We start from the raw sequence: 24754 nt of genomic DNA, 5'->3' as shown, positions 1-24754 counted from the left end.
CTGTTGCTTTTGGCAGGTGAAGGCAGCAGGAGACTTGCCATCTCCACAGCAGGGGAACAGCTGGCAGTGCTGAACCCCACTAACACTTGAACGAATGTGTTTGGCTCTGTGGAGATGACACTTCTGAACACCAACTGACGCTGTTGGAGCCCAGGATTAGGCGAGGAGCAGGCTGGGGCCTGTTGCTTTTGGCAGGTGAAGGCAGCAGGAGACTTGCCATCTCCACAGCAGGGGAACAGCTGGCAGTGCTGAACCCCACTAACACTTGAACGAATGTGTTTGGCTCTGTGGAGATGACACTTCTGAACACCAACTGACGCTGTTGGAGCCCAGGATTAGGCGAGGAGCAGGCTGGGGCCTACTGGATTTTGGCAGGTGTAGGCAGCAGGAGACTTGCCATCTCCACAGCAGGGGAACAGCTGGCAGTGCTGAACCCCACTAACACTTGAACGAATGTGTTTGGCTCTGTGGAGACGACACTTCTGAACACCAACTGACGCTGTTGGAGCCCAGGATTAGGCGAGTAGCAGGCTGGGGCCTGTTGCTTTTGGCAGGTGAAGGCAGCAGGAGACTTGCCATCTCCACAGCAGGGGAACAGCTGGCAGTGCTGAACCCCACTAACACTTGAACGAATGTGTTTGGCTCTGTGGAGACGACACTTCTGAACACCAACTGACGCTGTTGGAGTCCAGGATTAGGCGAGGAGCAGGCTGGGGCCTGTTGCTTTTGGCAGGTGAAGGCAGCAGGAGACTTGCCATCTCCACAGCAGGGGAACAGCTGGCAGTGCTGAACCCCACTAACACTTGAACGAATGTGTTTGGCTCTGTGGAGATGACACTTCTGAACACCAACTAACGTTGTTGGAGCCCAGGATTAGGCGAGGAGCAGGCTGGGGCCTGTTGCTTTTGGCAGGTGAAGGCAACAGGAGACTTGCCATCTCCACAGCAGGGGAACAGCTGGCAGTGCTGAACCCCACTAACACTTGAACGAATGTGTTTGGCTCTGTGGAGACGACACTTCTGAACACCAACTGACGCTGTTGGAGCCCAGGATTAGGCGAGGAGCAGGCTGGGGCCTGTTGCTTTTGGCAGGTGAAGGCAGCAGGAGACTTGCCATCTCCACAGCAGGGGAACAGCTGGCAGTGCTGAACCCCACTAACACTTGAACGAATGTGTTTGGCTCTGTGGAGATGACACTTCTGAACACCAACTGACGCTGTTGGAGCCCAGGATTAGGCGAGGAGCAGGCTGGGGCCTACTGGATTTTGGCAGGTGTAGGCAGCAGGAGACTTGCCATCTACACAGCAGGGGAACAGCTGGCAGTGCTGAACCCCACTAACACTTGAACGAATGTGTTTGGCTCTGTGGAGACGACACTTCTGAACACCAACTGACGCTGTTGGAGCCCAGGATTAGGCGAGGAGCAGGCTGGGGCCTGTTGATTTTGACAGGTGAAGGCAGCAGGAGACTTGCCATCTCCACAGCAGGGGAACAGCTGGCAGTGCTGAACCCCACTAACACTTGAACGAATGTGTTTGGCTCTGTGGAGATGACACTTCTGAACACCAACTGACGCTGTTGGAGCCCAGGATTAGGCGAGGAGCAGGCTGGGGCCTGTTGCTTTTGGCAGGTGAAGGCAGCAGGAGACTTGCCATCTCCACAGCAGGGGAACAGCTGGCAGTGCTGAACCCCACTAACACTTGAACGAATGTGTTTGGCTCTGTGCAGATGACACTTCTGAACACCAACTGACGCTGTTGGAGCCCAGGATTAGGCGAGGAGCAGGCTGGGGCCTGTTGCTTTTGGCAGGTGAAGGCAGCAGGAGACTTGCCATCTCCACAGCAGGGGAACAGCTGGCAGTGCTGAACCCCACTAACACTTGAACGAATGTGTTTGGCTCTGTGGAGACGACACTTCTGAACACCAACTGACGCTGTTGGAGCCCAGGATTAGGTGAGGAGCAGGCTGGGGCCTGTTGCTTTTGGCAGGTGAAGGCAGCAGGAGACTTGCCATCTCCACAGCAGGGGAACAGCTGGCAGTGCTGAACCCCACTAACACTTGAACGAATGTGTTTGGCTCTGTGGAGACGACACTTCTGAACACCAACTGACGCTGTTGGAGCCCAGGATTAGGCGAGGAGCAGGCTGGGGCCTGTTGCTTTTGGCAGGTGAAGGCAGCAGGAGACTTGCCATCTCCACAGCAGGGGAACAGCTGGCAGTGCTGAACCCCACTAACACTTGAACGAATGTGTTTGGCTCTGTGGAGACGACACTTCTGAACACCAACTGACGCTGTTGGAGTCCAGGATTAGGCGAGGAGCAGGCTTGGGCCTGTTGCTTTTGGCAGGTGAAGGCAGCAGGAGACTTGCCATCTCCACAGCAGGGGAACAGCTGGCAGTGCTGAACCCCACTAACACTTGAACGAATGTGTTTGGCTCTGTGGAGATGACACTTCTGAACACCAACTGACGCTGTTGGAGCCCAGGATTAGGTAAGGAGCAGGCTGAGGCCTGTTGCTTTTGGCAGGTGAAGGCAGCAGGAGACTTGCCATCTCCACAGCAGGGGAACAGCTGGCAGTGCTGAACCCCACTAACACTTGAACGAATGTGTTTGGCTCTGTGGAGACGACACTTCTGAACACCAACTGATGCTGTTGGAGCCCAGGATTAGGCGAGGAGCAGGCTGGGGCCTGTTGCTTTTGGCAGGTGAAGGCAGCAGGAGACTTGCCATCTCCACAGCAGGGGAACAGCTGGCAGTGCTGAACCCCACTAACACTTGAACGAATGTGTTTGGCTCTGTGGAGATGACACTTCTGAACACCAACTGACGCTGTTGGAGCCCAGGATTAGGCGAGGAGCAGGCTGGGGCCTTTTGCTTTTGGCAGGTGAAGGCAGCAGGAGACTTGCCATCTCCACAGCAGGGGAACAGCTGGCAGTGCTGAACCCCACTAACACTTGAACAAATGTGTTTGGCTCTGTGGAGATGACACTTCTGAACACCAACTGACGCTGTTGGAGCCCAGGATCAGGCGTGGAGCAGGCTGGGGCCTACTGGATTTTGGCAGGTGTAGGCAGCAGGAGACTTGCCATCTCCACAGCAGGGGAACAGCTGGCAGTGCTGAACCCCACTAACATTTGAACGAATGTGTTTGGCTCTGTGGAGATGACACTTCTGAACACCAACTGTCACTTTTGGAGCCCAGGATTACGCATGCCGCCTGCAGAGGACAATGGGCAGCGGTTTTTATGGAGGTTGTTGACTACTACTGATTCTAACCATGCTCCACTTAGGCCTCTGGCTCCACTGTCTCTACTATTTACCCTGGCCTCCAACCCTTCCAGCTACATCTCTGAAGTGGCGTCAGCACAATCTACACTTGTTCCTGTGTTACTGGTGCTCAGTCCCGTCAGTTGATCCCCTGATGTTTGTCCGGCAAGTTCGCCAGCTCTGTCCTCATTCCCACTACTGGTTATGGGAATTGTTATGGGACAATTGTGGTGGACACACAAAACTTTGCCACATTTGGGCCATAGTGGTCTTGCCTTGTTCTGCGGCGCTGCCTCTGCTCCCTCTTTGTGCAGAGTTTCCTCCACTGCCTCGACACACAGAGCTGCTTTGTAAAGCACTAGCAACAATGCTGTCGGGTGGAATGGAAAACATTATGGACTGCACCAGTGACTCTTCGTACTCCCGCAGTTTACGCTCCCGGTTCAATGTTGGCATGAGCCTTTGTACGCTGTCCCGGTAGCGAGGATCTAGGAGGGTGTACACCCAATAATCAGCCGAGACGAGAATGTGGGCGATGCGGCGGTCGTTTCTCAGGCACTGCAGCATGAAATCAACCATGTGCTGCAGACTCCCAACTGCCAAAGAACCGCTGTCCCCTGTTTGAGGCGTGACCTCGGCCTGCTCTGCATCACCCCACCCTCGCTGTACATACTGAGTAGAGGTTTGTGTACCTCCCTCCTCTGGAGAGATGTCTTCCTCCTCCATCGACTCCTCCTCATCCTCCTCACAAAGTGTCCCCTGCCTAGGCCTTTGTGAGGAAACACGTAGCGCAGACTGTCCAGAAGCAGATGGCATTTGGGACTCCTCATCCTCCACCTCTTCCGAAACCTCATCCCTTAGTGCTTGCAGTGTTTGTTGAAGCAGGCAGATAAGGGGGACAGTCATGCTGACTAGTGCATCATCTGCACTCGCTATCCGCGTGGATTCATCGAAGGCACGCAAAACGAGGCAGATGTCCTTCATAGAGGCCCACTCAATGGTGCTGAAGTGAGAACGGCGCACAGTGCGACTTGTTTGCGCCTGATGCAGCTGGTACTCCATGACTGCTGCCTGCTGCTCACACAACCACTCCAACATATGTAACGTTGAATTCCACCGGGTGGGTAGGTCACATACGATGCGATGTTCCGGAAGGCCAAATCGTCGCTGCAGAGCAGCGAGGCGCGATCTTGCCGTGCTGGAACGCCGCAAGTGAGCGCACTCTATGCGGACCTTGTGCAACAGTGCATCAAGATCCGGATAGTCCCTCAGAAAGCTCTGCACGACCAAGTTAAGCACATGTGCCAGACATGGGATGTGTGTGAGGTTGCCTAGGCCAAGAGCTGCCACCAGATTTCGGCCATTGTCACACACTACCAAGCCCGGCTGGAGATTCGCTGGCCCAAACCACACATCGCTCTCCAGCTTGATAGCATTCCAGAGCTCCTGCGCTGTGTGGCTTCGATTCCACAAAGAAATTAATTTGAGTACAGCCTGTTGACGTTTGGCCACGGCTGTGCTCTTATCGGTCGTAACAGGCTCCTGCTCTGCTGTTTCTGAGGAACTTGAGTAGGAGGAGGAGTCTATGTGTACAGACTGGAGTCCTGCAATCCGTGGCGTTGGAAGAACACGTACAGCGCCACTCTCCAGATCTGTACCCGGCTCCACAATATTGACCCAGTGGGCAGTGAGGGATCGTCCCTGTCCATGGTTACTGGTCCACGCATCGGTGGTCAGGTGGACCTTGCTACTAACGGCGTTTAGTAGCGCATGTATTATTTTGCCCTCAACATGTTTCTGCAGGGCAGGGATGGCTCACCTGCTGAAAAAAAAGCAGCTGGGCACGTTGTATTGGGGGACTGCCAATGCCATTAAGTCCCGGAAGGTGTCAGTGTCCACCAGCCTGAATGACAGCATTTCAACTGCCAGAAGTTTGGCAATGCCAGCATTCAGAGACTGTGCTCGGGGATGGTTTGCCGAGTAAGGGCGCCTTTTATCCCATGCCTGTGCTACCGATGGCTGTGATGGATGGGAACGTGCGGCTATGGGTGGAATCTGACAGGGTCTCCGGACAACAGTGGCAGAGGTTCTTCCTTGGCGATCCTGTGAGGAAGCCAAACCAGCAGTGTGTGAGCTGGTGGAAGAGGCCCCAACACGAACTGAAGAGGTGGTAGGTGGTGCAGTACGTTGGCCTACGTCTTCAGGGTGTCTCTGCAACTCCAACTCGTGCTTGGTGCGCACATGTTTCCACATATTTGTGGTATTGAGGTTGCTGACATTTCTCCCTCTTTTGACTATCTGATGACACAGCTTGCATTTGACAAAGCAAATGTCATCTGCAACTGTGTCAAAAAAGGACCATGCACTGCAACTCTTGGGAGCGCCCGTTTTGCCTTTGGAATGAGGAATGCTCCTAACGGGTGCCGAAGTGGAGGGTACAGGCAACCAAGTCTTCCCCCTCCCTCTGCCTCCTGTTTTGGCTGGTAGGGGAATCTCTTCCTCCGAGCTGCTCCCACCACCTTCCTGTTCCTCACGCCATGATGGGTCAAGGACCTCATCATCTTCCCTCCCCTCTTCAAACAGCTGCTTCTCCGGGGTTGTCTCGCCAGCACCGTACGCACCAGAAAGTGGCAACTGAGTCTCGTCATCATCTGATGCGTACTGAGGTGTGCTGACCATAGGCACTGGCCCACTCGCCTCTTCAGATTCAGAGGGACAAAGAAGTTGCGCATCACTGCATACTCCCTCTTCTTCACATTCAGGAATGCTGCTTGGCTGGCCCCCTCTTTCCAAGCCAACAGATTCCGAGAACAGAAGTAGAAACTGTGATGGCTCCTGTCCATGTCTCTCTGACTGCCTGGGCACTTTGGCAGGTGGTGAAGAGACAGATGGTTGCTCTTCAGTGCTCTGGTCCTGAGAGGCTGTGGAAGTAATTGAAGTCGATGCGTTAGCTGCCATCCATCCGACAACGGCTTCAATTTGTTCCTCCCGCAGCAGTGGGGTACGTTGAGGTCCTACAAAGCTGCGCATAAAGGACTGTTGCCTGCTAAAACTGGGGGATGCTGATCCACTGGTGCCCGCAGCAGGCCCAGAATCCCCACGTCCTCTACCTGCAGAATCCCCACGTCCTCGCCCTGCAGAATCCCCACATCCTCTCCCTGCTGAAACTCCACGCCCACGCCCACGCCCACGCGCCTTACTCCCTGCCTTCTTCATCTTGCCAGACTGCTTAAGATAGGCAGAAAAGTGCAAAGGGGGGCCTTAGTGTGCTTATTCCTGAACAGCTGGTTACAGGTACAAGAAACACTAATTTTATGAAGTGTGTGTGTGTGGACTACACTTTAATAGGAGCTGATGTGGCCTACACAAGTTCCAAATGTAGTGTTTGGTGAACTTTTTTTGTGGTTTCTTTGTTGGAAACAAACTCAAAGTATGTGAACAAAGAATTGAAACTGATAGTATCACCAACTTTTTGGAGCTATTACAATGCAGGCAGGTAACCTACAATGCAAAAGATGAGGCTCCAAAAAAATTGGGTAATACTAATCTGGCTGCGCCGGCAGGGCACAAGCCAGAAAAAAAGGCTCCTCTATCTACTCCTATATAGTGTTTGCAACCAACCAATGTTGATGGATACGGATGGATGCACACTAATAGGAGAAGAAAAAATGAGCTGCACTCAAAGACAAATATGTGTGAGGCAGTGACGCACGTTGAGCGTCCTACAACCAGACGTAGCTGCAGGACACTCTACTCTGCGTGAGCTGCACTCACACACAGTCAGAGACCTCTCAGACAGCCGTGAACAGTGCAGCTAAGTGGGCACTGGCACTGACAGGCTGCAGAAAGGCTCCGCTGTGTACTCCTATATAGTGTTTGCAACCACCGTAGATGGAGACGGATGGATGCACACTAATTGAAGAAAAAATGAGCTGCAATAAAAGAAAAATGTGTGAGGCAGTGACACGCTGAGCGTCCTACAACCAGACGTAGCTGCAGGACACACTACTCAGCGTGAGCTGCACTCACACACAATCAGAGACCTCTCAGACAGCCGTGAACAGTGCAGCAAAGTGGACACTAGCACTGAAAGGCTGCAGAAAGGCTCCGCTGTCTACTACTAGTGTTTGCAACCAACGTATATGGATACGGATGGAAGCACACTAGATTGAAATTATGTAAAAAATGCAGCTCAAAAATTAAAAGATGTATGAGGCAGCAGTGAGGCACGCTGGGCAGCCTACAACCTGATGTGGCTGCAGGACCCACTCCACAGCGTGAGCTGCACTCACACAGCCCTTGCAGACAGCTGTGAACACTGCTGCTAGGGCAAAGAAGGCTACAGTGGTGGTTTATGTAGCCTGGGTAAAGCACTAGATGTTTGGTGGAATCGCTATTTCTAACTGTCCCTCACAGTCTTCTACAGCAGCCTGTCCCTAACTGAATTCACAGCAGAGTGAACCAGAAATGGCGGCTGCGGTGGCTTTTATAGTGCATCATGACATCATTTCGGCAGCCAATCACAGCCATGCCAATAGTTAACATGCCTACATGCCTAACAGGATGTGCCCACACTTCTGAGGATTCCCATTGGCTTAATCAAAGCAAGCAGGCTCATAGCATGATGGGAACTTCCGATTCCGATTCCGGTATCCGATATGACAAAAGTATCGGAAGTCAGTATCGGAATTCCGATACCGCTAATATCGGCCGATACCCGATACTTGCGGTATCGGAATGCTCAACACTAATCATGAGTGACTGAAGAGGATGGTGCAGGAGTATCTGTAGGTCAATATCAATGCCATCAGGAGGGGTTGTGGAAAGAGCTCACCTGTAACGCTTTGGAACAATTTTTCAGAACGTGTCTTGATTGCTACTGGTGGTGCCCTGATGGATAAGGGCATTCAGCTGCCCCCTTAAAGTGTAGACCACCTAACTTTCATCAAAATGAACTAGTCATGGATCTCTGATGACTTTTTCACATCAGTCGCAGATTGAGCAGACTAGGCAGCAATGTTGTCGCTTTCAGACTCATGTATTGATCTCTAATCATTGCAGTATGTGCCATCTTTGAGGTGTCTTCTGTGCCTGATGTTTCTACTGCTGCTGATGTTACAAGCAATTTTTTGAAATGTGGACACTCCAAGCTGAGTTTCCATCTGGTGGGTTGCCTATAGTAGAAGGTGTGTGAGAGGCTTATTATACTGTTTATACTCTGTGGAAATTGATGCCACTTTAGTGCTATATGACTAGTATTGTTTTGAAATGTGGAGACTCCAAGTTGGATCTCCATCTGGTAGGTTGCCCGTGTAAGTAGGTCTCCCAGACAGGCAGTCCTGCACTTACTTTCAGTAAATTACCTGTGTTACTTTATTTACATTTTTCAACCATTATTACTGTATGAAATTTATTTGAGTGCGGCTGGAATAAAAAAAAACTGGAAATGTTGCATGAGGTGTGAGGTCTCCCAGGTAAGAAGGCTTAGGCTAGCTTTAGACTAGCGCTTTGGCCCGCAGCGCACGGCCGCCGCTAAGCCCTGCCCCGTGCCGCGACCCCTCCGGTCATCTCCTCCTAGTGTCGCACATCTGCACACCCTATCTTTAGCATAGGGTGCGCAGACCGTGCGCTAGTAGGATTTTGGGTGTGCTGCTCCCTTTTGACGGTGCTCTGAGCGCACCAAAATGCAACATGATGCATTCGGCGCACGTCGGCGCACCGTCAAAAGCGCACGGTCTGCGCACCCTATGATAAAGATAGGGTCTGCAGATCGCATGCAGCGATGTGTGACCCTAGGAGGAGATGACTGGAGGGGGCGCAGCAGGGGGCAGGGCTTAGCGGTTGCCACGCGCTGCGGGTCAAAACGCTAGTCTGAAGCTAGCCTTACAAGACTCCCTTAACCACCATGTCCTCATTATAACTTCAATTCCAAGCTGTAAATGCTAGACCAGACCCTGGTACATCATGCATGGCCCATGGCTTACTGCTTATATGCCATTATAACAGGTTCAACTGTGGGTCGATTGATCAGTCAATTGCCGGTTATTATTCTGACATTTTTCTATCAATTGTAGTCTATGAAATTAATGTTTGTGCCATCTGAGTGTGGATGGACTAAAAATAAAAAATGGAGGTGTTGCATGAGACGTGAGTTCTTCCAGCTAAGTTGGATTTTACTGCTCACTTAACCACCAGGTGCTCATTAAAACTTCAATTCCTAGCTGTAAATGCTGGGCCAGACCCTGATACCTTATGCATAGCCTATGGCTGACTGCTTCTGTCTCATTTACAAAATGTTTTGTAGTGGGTAAATTGATCAGTAGGGTTGAGCAATACCTTCCGATATCGGGAAGTATCGGATCGGATTGGGTCGGACCGATACCCCAAAAAGTATCGGTATCGCCGATTCCGATACCGGAAGTCCCATTCAAGTCAATGGGACAGAAATATTGGAATAAAAAAAAACCCTTTCTTTCCTTGTACATCCAGTTCAGGAGGGGGGAAGAGTGTGGGCGGTGCGTGGGCGGATGGGGGTCTGTGTGGGCCTTCCGGCGGTCTGTGCGGGCCACTCGGGGGTCTGTATGAGCCTGCCGGGGGTCTGTGCCAGCTGACGGGGGTCTGTGTAGACTGCCGGTGGTCTGTGCAGGCCTGCCGGGTGTCTTCTGTGTGTGCAGGCATCGTCTGATGGGACTACAAGTCCCATCGGGCGATGCCTGCTACAATGACAGGGATTGACACATTAGCCAATGATGGGACAGTAGTAGTCTCATCATCCGGCTAATGTGTTCAATGTTAAAAAAAAAAAAACATACTACATACATACTACATATATACAAAATTCATACAACATACATACATACTACATACTACATGCATTCTTCATATATACTACATTCATACAACATTCATACATACTACATACATAATTCATATATACTACATTCATACAACATACATACATGCTACATATATACTACATTCATACAGCATACATACATACTACATACATACTAAATATACTACAATCATACAACATAGATACATAATACATATATACAACATTCATACATACTACATGCATAATTCATATATACTACATTCATACAACATACATACATGCTACATACAGTATATACTACATTCATACAGCATACATACATACATACTACATACATACTAAATATACTACAATCATACAACATAGATACATAATACATATATACAACATTCATACATACTACATACATAATTCATATATACTACATTCATACAACATACATACATGCTACATATATACTACATTCATACAGCATACATACATACTACATACATACTAAATATACTACAATCATACAACATAGATACATAATACATATATACAACATTCATACATACTACATGCATAATTCATATATACTACATTCATACAACATACATACATGCTACATACAGTATATACTACATTCATACAGCATACATACATACATACTACATACATACTAAATATACTACAATCATACAACATAGATACATACTACATATATACAACATTCATACAACATACATACATACTACATACATACTTAATATATACTACATTCATACAACATACATATATACTACATATATACTATATGCATACAACATACATACATGCATACTACATACTACATACATACTACGTATTTTTGTAGCATGTTGTATGTATGTAGTATGTATGTAGTATGTATGTATGTATATTGTATGAATGTAGTATATATGTAGTATGTATGTAGTATGTATGTATGTATGCTGTATGAATGTAGTATACATGTAGTATGTATGTTGTATGAATGTAGTATATATGTAGTATGTATGTATGTTGCATAAATATAGTATACTATATATGAAGTATGTAGTATGTACAGTATGTATGTTGTATGAATGTTGTATATATGTAGTATGTATATATGTTGTATGAATGTTGTATATATGTAGTATGTATGTATGTTGTATGAATGTAGTATATATGATGTATGCACTATTTATGTATGTTGTATGAATGTAGTATATATGAAGTATGCATGTAGTATGTATGTTGTATGAATGTTGTATATATGTCGTATGTATGTAGTATGTGTGTAGTATGTATGTATGTTGTATGTCTGTAGCATGTTTGTTTGTTATTTTCTAATATTTTTCATAGATGACACTGGCTTCGGGGAACAAAGTGACAAGTAATGGTGAGTATGTACTCTATGTTATATGTACTGTATTTCTATATGTATGTATTGTATGAATGTATTGTATGTAGTATATATGCAGTATGTATGTTGTATGAATGTAGTATATATGTAGTATGTATGTACAGTGGGGAAAAAAAGTATTTAGTCAGTCAGCAATAGTGCAAGTTCCACCACTTAAAAAGATGAGAGGCGTCTGTAATTTACATCATAGGTAGACCTCAACTATGGGAGACAAACTGAGAAAAAAAAATCCAGAAAATCACATTGTCTGTTTTTTTTTCATGGTATTTGCATATTATGGTGGAAAATAAGTATTTAGTCAGAAACAAGCAATCAAGATACTTCCCATCTTCCCCTGACCTCAACCCCATTGAGAACCTCTGGAGCATCATCAAAAGAAGTGTCTATGATGGTGGGACGCAGCTCACATCTAAGCAACAGCTCTGGGAGGGGATTCTGTCCACATGCAAAACAATTGAAGCACAAACCATCCAAAAACTGACAAATTCAATGGACGAGAGAGTTCAGAAGCTTCTTTAGAACAAGGGGTCCTATGTGCAAATGTAACATCGCCTAGAATAAAGTTTTGACTTGAAAACTGTTTGATTTCATTTTGTAATAAGCTGATAATGCTTATCATTCCACAATTCACCATTTTTTTGTTCAAAATAAAAATAAAAAGGTTGAAAACTCTGCTGTGCATAATAATTTGGAACATGCATTTTGAGTGTTTCTTATTTTTAAAAATATACTGTTTTCATGGGCAGTTTGTTCAAAAACATTGCAATTACACTAGAATATTAGATGACTGGAAAATAACAATGACTGCAATTCATATACGTAATGTAGAGAAAATATGAGGAAATATGTTTTGCATAATAATTTGGAACACAGTGTATATATAAAGTATGCATGTAGTATGTATGTATGTATGTTGTATGAATGTTGTATATATGTAGTATGTATGTAGTATTTTTTTTTTTTTTTTTAACATTCAACACATTAGCCGGATGATGAGACTACTACTGTCCCATCATTGGCTAATGTGTCAATCACTGTCATTGTAGCAGGCATCGCCCGATGGGACTTGTAGTCCCATCGGACGATGCCTGCACATACAGAAGACCCCCGGCAGGCCCACACAGACCACTGGCAGTCTACACAGACCCCCGTCAACCGGCACAGACCCCGGCAGGCCTGTACAGACCCCCGAGAGGCCCGCACAGACCGCCGGAGGGCCCGCACAGACCCCCATCAGGCCCATACAGACCCCCGAGAGGCCCGCACAGACCGCCGGAAGGCCCGCACAGACCCCCATCAGGCCCGTACAGACCCCCGAGAGGCCCGCACAGACCGCCGGAAGGCCCGCACAGACCCCCATCAGGCCCGTACAGACCCCCGAGAGGCCCGCACAGACCGCCGGAAGACCCGCACAGACCGCCGGCAGGCCCGCACAGACCGCGCATCATGATGACATCATTTCAGCAGCCAATCACAGCCACAACAGAGGCTCATTGCATTATGGGGACTTCTGATCCCGGTATCCGATATTGAAAAAAATATCGGTACTCGGTATCGGAATTCCGATACAGCAAATATCGGCCGATACCCGATATTTGCGGTATCGGAATGCTCAACACTATTGATCAGTCAAATACCTGTGCTACTATTGTTACATTCAATCAATCAATAGTAGTCTATGAAACTGATGCTTGTGCCATCTGAGTGCGGCTGGAAAAAAAATTTAAGGTGTTGAATGAGGTGTGAGGTCTCCAAGCTAAAAAGTCTTTCACCGCTCCCTTAACCACCTGTTCCTCATGAAAACTTCAATTCCAAGTTTTGAATGCTGGGCCAGACCCTGATACCTCATGCATGGTCCAAGGCTGACTGCTTGTGTGCCATTATAACAGGTTCTACAGTGGGTCAATTGATCAGTCAATTAGTAACTCTTCTTATATTTTTCTATCAATAGTTGTTTATGAAACTGATGTTTGTGCCATCTGAGTGTGGCTGGAATAAAAAAATGGAGGTGTTGCATGAGGTGTTAGGTCTCCCAGCTAAGAAGGCTTACACAGCTGTCTTAACCACCAGGTCCTCATTCAAACTCCAATTTCATGCTGGGCCAGACCATGATACCTCATGCATGGCCTATGGCTGACTGCTTGTGTGCCATTTGCAAATTTCTACTGTGGGTCAATTGACAACACTTTTCATGATGCCTAATCCTAATTTTAGCTGTTTGGGAAGCTTTTTGTCACTCCTGAAAGTGTTTTTAATACCTTTGGTTTTGTCTCTCATTGAATGTAGCAGGGTTTGGGTACATTCGATGAACCGTTTGGCAAACTGTTTGGCAAATGGAGTTTCATTCGTCAAATCCGAACAGAACCAAACCTTGAAAGGTTTGCTCATCTCTACTATCGATTACTAACTCGAAGGCTTGATGTCACTGTACAAATGCAAGTGGAAACAGATGGTCACAGTGCCAGAGTTGGCGCATCTAATAGATGTACCTTTTCTGGGCGGCTGTGGCCCGCTATTTTTAGGTTATGGGGGTCAATATCCATGTCCCCTTACCAGACTGAGATTACCACGGTCTCCACGCCATTTCTTAAAAAATATTTATTTAAATAATTTAAAAAAAAACTGTGGGGACCCCTCTATTCTGGATAACCAACTTTGCTAAAGCTGAAATCTAAGGGTTGCAGCCCATATCTGTCAGTTTTGCCCTGGCTGGTTATCAAAAATGCAGGTGGACTCATGAGATTTTTTTAAGTTATTTATTTAGAGCGCATGCACCAAATTATGAACTTTATTACTTTATTACATCATATCTGTGTAAATAAACCACGAAAGTGTCTTAGCTACAGAAAGACGTCACTACAGACTACCACTACTAAGAAAACAATTTTGTATCCAGCTTTGTAGATATTTGCTAACAGAGGTGATTGTGTTTATGTGTATGAAGCGCTGCTGAGGTGTTTTCTAGCGAATTGTCAAAAGTAAAAGCATAGTGCTTCCTTAGTCGGGAGTGCAATCTAATCCTGAAATACTCCTTTCTGAACCCAGCATATTCATGAAAACATAGCTCACCCCTCTAAGCACTGAGCTGAGTAGATGATATTTTGCATGGTGAGAATTGCCAACATCAGAGCGGTTCAACATGCTTATTATTATTATTATTATTATTATTATTAATTTATATAGCACCATTAATTCCATGGTGCTGTACATGGGAAGAGGGTTACATACAAATATATAGATATTGTTACATACAAAGTTATAGATATCTTTAACAGTAAACAAATTTACAATAATGGACTGGTACAGAGGGGTGAGGACCCTGTCCTTGCGGACTTACATTCTACAGGAAAGTGGGGAAGAGACAGAAAGTCGGGGGTGCAGCAGCTCAGGCGGTGGTGAGGCGGCAGAATGGTTATTGCAGGCTGTAAGCTTTCCTGAAAAGATGGGTTTTCAGGTTCCGTTTGAAGGATCCGAGGGTGGTGGATAATCGGATGTGTTGAGGAATGGTATTCCAGAGGATAGGGGTTATTTAAGAGAAATCTTGGAGGCGGTTGTATGAGGAACGAATAAGTGTGGAGGAGAGTAGGAGGTCTTGGGAGGATCGAAGATTACGTGGGGGAAGATATTGGGAGATTAGTTCAGAGATATAGGGAGGGGATAGGTTGTGGATGGCTTTGTTGGTCAGTGTTAGTAGTTTGAACTGGATTCGTTGGGAATTGGGAGCCAATGGAGGTATTTGCAGAGGGGAGAGACAGGGGAGTAGCGAGGAGAGAGGTGGATTAGTAGGGCAGCAGAATTGAGGACAGACTGGAGTGGTGCAAGAGAGTTGGCAGGGAGGCCACAGAGGAGAGTGTTGCAGTAGTCAAGGCGGGAGATGATGAGGGCATGTACAAGAGTTTTAGACTGAGGACTGAGGAAGGGAAGGATTCTGGAAATATTTTTGAGTTGGAGGCGACAGGAGGTGGCAAGAGTTTGGACGTGTGGTTTGAAGGACATGGCAGAGTCGAGAGTTACTCCGAGGCAGCAGATTTCAGGTGCGGGAGAGAGCGTGATGCCGTTTACCATAATAGATAGATTGGGTAGGGAAGATACGTGAGATGGAGGATAGATAATGAGTTCAGTTTTGTCTACGTTGAGTTTTAGTAAGCGAGAGGTGAAAAAGGAGTATATGGCTGATAGACACTCCGGGATTCTGGACAGCAGAGAGATGACATCTGGGCCAGAGAGGTAGATCTGAGTGTCATCTGCATACAGTTGTGATGTGTGACATCACAATATTACAACCTACATTTCCTTAGGTCTATTCAGCCTGGTGCAGAGGGAAAGAAATCTCAGAAGGATGGGAGCTACATGTGAATACAAGTAAATTAAACAAAGCTCAACCTATTTAGTCGGAATGTGGCCAGGAGTTTGCATATAATATATAATTGCCAATCGGCTCGGTCACAGCTTCCGGCGATTGTGTCGCTATCCCACATCCCACCATGGCCGAAACTACGCCGACCACCATATTGGAAAACCCAAGTTATGGGTATTCTGATATGGTAGCCAGGATTCAAATCTCCAGCCCGCCGGCTGAGCCAATGAGCGTTGCCACGTGGGATTTGAATCCCCCGACGAGCAGCCCGGGATTAAAATCTCCAGCCAAAGCCGCGCGGCTCTGTTAATTGGCTGAGCCACCTGCCAACTGAGGCTTGGCGGGGATTCAAATCCCACATGGTACCACTTATTGGCTAAGCCGGCGGGGCGGGGGATACCTTACTTACATACTTACCTGACCGGGAGGAGTATTGCCACTGTGCTTCTCTTTTCACCAGAGACTGGGGCAGGAGTGTGGTGTCAGAATCGTGCATGAGCATAGCGCTATCCGGCGCCATTTTACTGAAGACACAGTGTGCCTTCAGCAATATGGCACCGGACAGTGCGGTATGGGCATGCTCGTATTCCGGCGTTCCTCCCTCAGCCTCCGGCAGAACGGGACAAGGATGGAGCACAGGGAAGAAAGGTGAGTATAAATGTTTTTTTTTGTATGTGTGCAGTTTAATAGGGGTGAGAGGACCATACATTTCAGGATAGGGGGGTGAGAGGTAGCATGCATACCAGGATAGGGGGTGAGAGGACCATGCATACCAGGATAGGGGGCTGAGAGGGCCTTGCATACTAGGATAGGGGTGAGGGGATCATACTTACCAGGATAAGGGGGTGAGATGACCATGCATTACCAGGATTGGGGGGTGAGAGGACCATGCATTCCAGGAAAGAGGGGTGAGAGGGACCATGCATACCAGGATAGGGGGGAGAGGACCATGCATACCAGGATAGGGGAGTGAGAGGACCATGCAAACCAGGATAAGGGCAAGAGAGGACAATGCATACCAGGATAGGGGTTGAAGGGACCATGCATACCAGGATAGGGGGATGAGAGGACCATGCATATCAGGATAGGGGGTGAGGGGACTGTGCATATCAAGATTGGGGAGTTAGGGGACTATGCATACCAGGAAAGGGGATAAGGGGACCATGTATACCAGGATTGGGGGGTGATAGGACCATGCATACCCAGATAGGGGAGTGAGAGGACCATGCATACCAGGATAGGGGGGTGAGAGAGCCATGCATACCAGGAAAAGGGTAGTGAGGGGACCATGCATATCAGGATATGGGGGGTGAGAGGACCATGCATACCAGGATAGGGGGATGAGAGAGCCATACATACCAGGAAAGGGGGGTGAGAGGACCATGTATACCAGGATAGGGGGTGAGAGGGCCATGCATGCATTCAAATCCCGCACAGCACCGCTCATTGGCTCAGCCGGCGGGTCGGGAGATATGAATCCTGCGCCACTCATTGACTGAGCGCCAGGGGCCGCGTGGCTTTGGCTGGGGATTCAAATTCCGTGCAGCAACGCTCATTGGCTGAGCTGCCCGCCGGCGGATGTTCATGTCACTCCCGATGCAATAGCATTGTGCCTATTTTTAGTATTGCATAATTGTGATTGTATAACCGGTTGGCCTCGCCTCCGGCACAGAAGTGGCTGCAGACTTTTGTGACAATCCTGTACAACCCCTTTAAGGATTTGAAATCATTAAAATTCCCGAATATCTGTTTATTTAGTTACACTTTCCAAAAAATTGTTCTAATAAGTGATCAAAAAGTAGTTTCAATCTAAATTAATCTTCTCAAGCAAAAAAGGAACCCACAGTTAAACTGACTAAAAATAATGAAACATATAGCTCTCTAAATATGTCAACTTTTTTTTACATATTGCATAGAAATAAAATGTAAACAAAACTATATAAATATAATTTTACCACAGTTGTACTGTTCAAAAGGATAATGTTAAATTTAAATAATTTGAAAATGTTAGATATCAATAAAGTAATAGTCTCAAAATCGTGCCACTGACAAATACAACTCATCCCACGATAAAGAAGCCCAATAAAGCTATATTAAGGTAAAAATTAAAAGTTATGCAACAATAAAAAAGAAACAAAAAGAGATGTTCGGCCATTAAGCCAACTTAGGCCTAGTTAGTAAGGTTGTTCCCATACAATACATTTAAACATTCACAAAAACAAATGTTTAATACATTTTGATTTTGCTTTTCTATTACTTACATTTCTATATTTCAGATGCTGAAAACTGTGAAAAGTGTTCATACTCCGAATGGCCAAATGATGCAAGAGACAAGTGTGTCCCTAAAGTTATTGAGTTTCTCTCTTATGACACTGATGTAGTCGCCTATGTCTTCTTGTTCTTGTTAGTTTTATCTTCTACTACAATTATATTACTAATCGGAATATTTATACGTTTCCGGAATACTCCTGCTGTCAGAGCTAATAATCGGAATCTCAGCTTCATCATCCTTGTTTCTCTCAAGCTCAGTTTGCTCTGTATTTTCCTCTTCATTGGTAAACCAGTGGATATAACTTGTATGCTCCGTCATGTCTCCTTTGGGATCATCTTCACTGTAGTTTTGTCATCAATCTTGGCCAAGACCATCATGGTTTGTATTGCCTTCAAAGCCACCACACCTGGCAGCTCCTGGAGAAAATGGCTCAGTGTTAAACTTCCTAATTGTATAGTGATGATCTTATCATCTCTTCAGGTCCTGAATGCAATACTCTGGTTGTTGTTTTCTCCTCCATTTCAGGAGCTAGACATGGACTCCTATCCTGGAAAGATCATCATTCAGTGTAATGAGGGATCACGACTGGCCTTTTATTTCATGTTGGGCTATATGGGGTTTCTGGCGGCTGTGAGTCTAATTCTGGCTTTTATGGTTAGGAAATTACCTGATATCTACAATGAAGCCAAGCACATCACCTTCAGCATGCTGGTGTTCTTCAGTGTCTGGATCTGTGCCATCCCGGCTTATATAAGCAGTAAAGGGAAAAAAATGATTAGTGTAGAAGTTTTTGCCATATGGACTTCAGGTAACGGGATAGTGATCTGTATATTCTTACCTAAGCTTTGGAACATACTGGCAAAATCAGGAACAAAAACAAGACAATTTTTAGAAAAATAAACCTAAACATCATGGTAAAGTTGTATCTGTTATCGTGACTTGATAAACTGGTTTTGTTTCATAGCTGGTCTAATGATAAGTTCAATTCCATGGATCAGGGTTAAGAATGATTAGCTGTTACAATAAACTAAACCCATTATCGGCAATGCAATTCCTTAGTGCATCAATTAAAATGTAGTGTTACATACAGTTGATATGAATTGTCATATTTTACTGTCACGCTGCAGCTATGAAGGTAGCTGCAAGCTCCACTAGATGACAATAGAGTGGAAGGAGGATAGCTCGTCTGGCAGAGCAGATCTGCAACACTGTAGTGAGGCTACCACCAGGTGGCAGCAGAGTAGTCAAACAAGCCAAGTCAAAACCTGGATCGTCACGCATCACAAAGGGAAAAAACAAGCACAGAGTCAGCTGAACGCCAGAGGATCAAAACCAGTCCAAAGCAGAAGTACCAGAAGCAACAGACAAAGTCAGGTCAGAGATAAAGCCGAGTCAAACACCATGAAATCCAAAAACAAAGGGAGACACTCAGACAAGATGGGCAGGGAGGAAGGAACAGATATGGGCTAAGTCAGTAAGCACAGCAGGACAAATCAGGGTACTACCAGAGTCAGATACTCACGCCATAGGCAGAAAATATAACTGATATCGCCTGCAGGATGCAGCGGGGCGAAATAGCCAACCTGAAATCAAAACGAGGCAAGGAAAAGTTAACCCCTGACATGACCTGACCAGGAAAAGGGGCAGACAGGACTCAAAACCCCATCAGGATCATGACATTTACCCCTTTAACTAGGGATGGGTGAATCTACTCGTTAGGACTCGTTACTCTGCGAGTAATAGGGGAATCGCAGGAGTCGGTACTCTGCGAGTTTCCAAGCGATTACTCGCACAGTAACGAGTCCAATGCAAATGCTAGCGTTTTCCAAGCGATCTGTAGCATCGCTTGGAGAACTGATTGACAGGTTGGTCACACTCGTCAAACATAGTGTTTGACAAGTGTGACCAACTTTTTACTACTGAGGCTGCCTATGCAGCGTCAGTAGTAAAAGATAAAATGTAAAAAAAATAAAAAATATTGTTATTCTTACCCTCCGACGTCCCGCGCAGCCTTCCTGCCTCTCCACGCATCCGTTCCCAGTAGTCCTTTGCGAAAATGCTCGCGATGACGTCGCGCGAATGACCGCGAGACTTCGCGATCCCGCGAGAACGGACGCCATCGCGGGCATTTTCGCAAAGGACTACTGGGAACGGATGCGTGGAGAGGCGGGAAGGCTGCGCGGGACGTCAGAAGGTAAGAATAACAATATTTTTTATTTTTAAATTCTATTTTTTACAGGGATATGGTGCCCAAAGCCCGGAGGACAGTCTCCTCTCCTCCGGACCGTGGGTACCATCCGCAATTGTTCTGCATACTTTCCGCATGGTGTGCACAGCCACATGCGGGAAGTAAGCGGAACAAAAAAAATGGCAGCACATGAATCGCTGCAATACTCGCATCCCCATTCATTAACATTGGATTCGCTAGACTCGCAAAGAGTAGCGAGTTTCCGAGTCGGACTTTTTAGAGTCTAGCGATTCCGAGTATTTCAGGATTCGCCCATCCCTACCTTTAACCCCTCCTTTTCATCAAAGAGCTATGACTTTTAATTTTTTTGTTTAACTCTAGCATATGAGTTTTGTTTTTTTTGGGGGGGTTGGAGCTGCCTAACAATGCAACTATAAAATGTACTGGAAATTTTCAAATGGGTTGAAATAGTGAAAAAAACACAGATCTATCATTATTTTTTATTGTTTTTTTTTTTTCAAATGTCATGTGATTGTGATGATATAATAGATTCTAATCCATATACCTTAAAAATATAGATTAAATGTCAAGATGAATGCCAATGAATGAATGAATGAATGCCATCTAGAAATGTGGCAATCTTTGGAAATATTGAGTCACCTCCCCATGAATGCATATGATCAGTGTCTCACTGGGGTGCTTAAGATCGTCAGGGGAATTCGATTGTGCACGGCACCTGCTACAGCTATTTTATATAGAATTCTTACAAAATACAGTTTGCAAAATAGTGTCTGCCTGTTTATGAATTTGGCACATTTGTGCTCAAAGCAGGATTCGCTAAATCATCCCAGTTAGATGTCTGTCCAGCCTCTGTTTGAAGACTTCCATTGAAGGAGAACTCACCACTTCTCGTGGCAGCCTGTTCCACTCATTGATCACTCTAACTGTCAAAAAGTTTTTTCTAATATCTAATCTGTGTCTCCTCCCATTCAGCTTCATCCCATTGCTTCTAGTCTTTCCTTGTGCAAATGAGAATAAAGTTGATCCTTCTACAATGTGACAGCCCTTTAGATATTTGTAGACAGCTATTAAGTCTCCTCTCAGTCTTCTCTTTTGCAAACTAAACATTCCCAAATCCTGCAACCTTTCCTCATAAGACAGGGTTTGCAGACCGGTCACCATTCTGGTCGCTCTTTTCTGAACTTGCTCCAGTTTGTTGATGTCTTTTTTAAAATGTGGTGCCCAAAATTGGACACAATATTCCAGATGAGGTCTGACCAAAGAGGAGTAGAGGGAAATAATGACTTCACGTGATCTAGACTGTATGCTTCTGTTAATACATCCTAGAATTGCATTTGCCTTTTTTGCTGCTGCATCACACTGTTGACTCATATTCAGTCTGTGATCTATTAGTATACCCAAGTCTTTTTCACATGTGCTGTCACCTTAGCCCTATTCCTCCCATTCTATATATGCTTTTTTCATTTTTATTGCCCAGATGTAGTACTTTGCATTTCTCCCTGTTAAAATCCATTCTGTTAGTTGCTGCCCACTTCTCCAGTTTATTTAAATCTTTTTGAATCCTCTCTCTCTCTTCTCTAGTATTAGCTATCCCTCCTAGCTTTGTGTCATCAGCAAATTTAATCAGTCTACCCTCAATTCCTTCATCTAAATCGTTGATAAAGATGTTGAACAATACAGGGCCCAGGACAGAGCCCTGTGGTATCCCACTTGAGACATTCTTCCAACTGGATGTGCAGCCATTTACGACCACTCTTTGGGTCCGATCACTAAGCCAGTTATGAATCCACCTAACAGTTGCCTTGTCCATTCCATACTTAGTCATTTTTTCAATAAGGATTGTATGAGAGACTTTGTCAAATGCTTTGCTGAAGTCAAGATATACTATATCTACAGCATTTCTTTGATCCACCCAATCAGTAATACCGTCACAGAAGGAAATTAAATTAGTCTGACATGACTTATTAGTTACAAACCCATGCTGACTCTGTTTAATCACATCATTCTTATCCAGGTATTGACATAAATGTTGTTTAATAATTTGTTCAAAGATCTTTCCTGGTATAGAAGTCAGACTCACCGGCCTATAGTTGCCTGGGTCCACCTTCTTCCCCTTTTTGAAGATAGGAACAACATTTGCTCTTCTCCAGTCTTCTGGCACTTCTCCTGTTCTCCAAGAATTTTCAAAGATTATGGAGAGGGGTTCAAAAATTTCTTCTGCTATCTCCTTCAGTACTCTGGGGTGTAATTCATCTGGACCTGGAGACTTGAATTCATTTAGGTTAGCTAAGTGTTTCCTCACTATCTTTCTGTTTATAGATATCCTGGATTCTTCTATTCCCTTAATAGGACAGTGAATAACAGTTGATGTTACATTTCCTTTCTGAGAGAAAACAGATGCAAAATAGGAATTTAAAAGTTCAGCCTTCTCAACATCCTGTCTTACCATTTCATCATTTTCATCCTGTAAAAATCCTATAGCATCTTTGACTTTTCTTTTACTTTTGACATATCCCCAAAATCCTTTATTATTGCTTTTGACATCTCTTGCAAGCCTCAATTCATTTTCTGCTTTAGAAAATCTGATTTGTGCCCTGCAGGTTCTGCAGACAGCATTATATTCTTCTTGAGATATGCCTCCTTCTTTCCATTTTATAAACATTTTTTTCTTCCTTTTCAGCATGTGCTTAAGTTCTGTGTTCATCCATCCTGGTTTCCTTAAATGCTTACATGCACCTTCACAAGTAATGTACTACAGTCAAAGAATGGCTTATACAGTATTTTTCTGGTTTATACTACTTATGTGGAGCAGATTATGTTGAATTTATTGACTGTACTCACCTATGCCCACTCTATGAAGCTCTTCTCTCTTTTAACCCCTCACGCCAAAGCCTGCTTTCACCTTACTGACCAAGCCAATTTTTTCATTTCTGACCACCATCATTTTATGAGGTCATAACTCTGGGACACTTCAATGAATTCCACTGGTTCTTGTACTGCTTTTTCTTGGCCTATAGAGTTTATGAAAGTGGTAAAATTTCTTTGATATGACTGTTTATTTGCGAAAAAAATTGTCAATTTGGCAAAAATGTAGAGCATTTAGCAATTTTCAAACTTTTAATTTTAATTTCCTTAAACCAGGGAGTTAGTAGTAACATTTCCCACATGTCTAATTCACATCAGCACAATTTTTGAAACCTTTTTTTAGGATCTTATAAGGGTTAAAACTTCACCAGTAATTTCTCATTTTTACAACAAAATTTTCAAAACAATTTTTTTAGGGACTATTTCAAATTTGAAGTGACTTTGAGGGGTCTATATGACAGAAAATACCCAAAAGTGACACCTTTCTAAAAACGGCACCCCTCAAGGTGCTCAAAACCACACTCCAAAAATGTATTAACCCTCCAGGTGCTTCACAGGAATTAATGGAATGTGGAAGGAAAAAAATGAATATTTAATTTTTTTCACAATTTTGTTCATTTAGACCTAATTTTTTCATTTTTGCAAGGGTAATAGGAGAAAATGTACCATACAATATATTTTTCTACTTCTCCTGAGCATGCCGTTACTCCATAGGGGGGAGAAAAACATTATTTAGGTGCATATCGGGGCCTGCAACTTTGAAGTGTGAAAAGAAAAAAAATCGCATTTTTCCCATAAAAATGATTTTTAGCTCAAAATATTGCATTTAAATAAGGGTAACAGGAGGAATTCCACAATATAGTTTGTTGCACAGTTTCTCCTTAGTATGCAGATACCAATATGTGAAGGAACACTACTAATTGGACACACGGCAGAGCTTGGAAGAGAAGGAGCGCCATTTGACTTTTTGAATGCAAATTTTGCTGGAATAATTAGCGAACATCATGTCGCGTTTGGAGAGAACCTGATGTGCCTAAACAGTGGAAAACCCACATAATTGACACTATTTTGGAAACTATTTTTGTCTAGATTTGTTCTGAACACCTTCAACCCCCAGATACTTCACAGAAGTTTATAATGTTGAGCCATGAAAATAAAAAAATCACATTTTTCCCATAAAAATGATTTCAGCTCCAAATTTTGCATTTTCATAAAGGTAACTGGAGAAATTGCACAATAGAGTTTGTTGTTCAACTTCTCCTGAGTATGCCCATTTACATCAAGTCAAGGAAAACTGCTGTTTGGGCCTATGTTGGAGCTTTGAAGGGAAGGAGCACCATTTGACTATTTGAATGTGAAATTGGTTGGAATGATTAACAGATGCCATGTCATGTTCGGAGAGCCCCTGATGTGCCTAAACACTGGAAAACCCAAACAAGTGAAACGATTTTGGAAACTGGGCTCCTCAGGGAACTTATCAAGATGTGTGGTGAAGACCATAAAACCCAAGGTGCTTCATAACATTGAAGTCTATGGCTGG

General features: G+C 45.1%; 1 protein-coding gene across 1 annotated transcript in view; it reads left to right on the top strand.

Annotated features, from left to right (window-relative positions):
* The window catches only part of LOC141098825 (vomeronasal type-2 receptor 26-like), a 45171-nt gene extending 26131 nt beyond the window's left edge, over nucleotides 1–19040 (top strand). The window contains exons 3-4 of the mRNA XM_073586798.1: nucleotides 18145–18202; nucleotides 18277–19040. Coding sequence (XP_073442899.1) covers nucleotides 18145–18202; nucleotides 18277–19040 — 822 coding nt within the window. The remainder of the gene's footprint in view (nucleotides 1–18144; nucleotides 18203–18276) is intronic.
* The last annotated feature ends 5714 nt before the right edge of the window (nucleotides 19041–24754 follow it).

Source organism: Dendrobates tinctorius, unplaced genomic scaffold, assembly GCF_039654945.1.
Source record: "Dendrobates tinctorius isolate UK_male_01 unplaced genomic scaffold, ASM3965494v1 ptg000095l, whole genome shotgun sequence".
NCBI classification, from domain to species: domain Eukaryota; kingdom Metazoa; phylum Chordata; class Amphibia; order Anura; family Dendrobatidae; genus Dendrobates; species Dendrobates tinctorius.
Note: the sequence above shows the minus strand (reverse complement) of the source record. Positions and strands in the feature narration are given on the sequence as shown.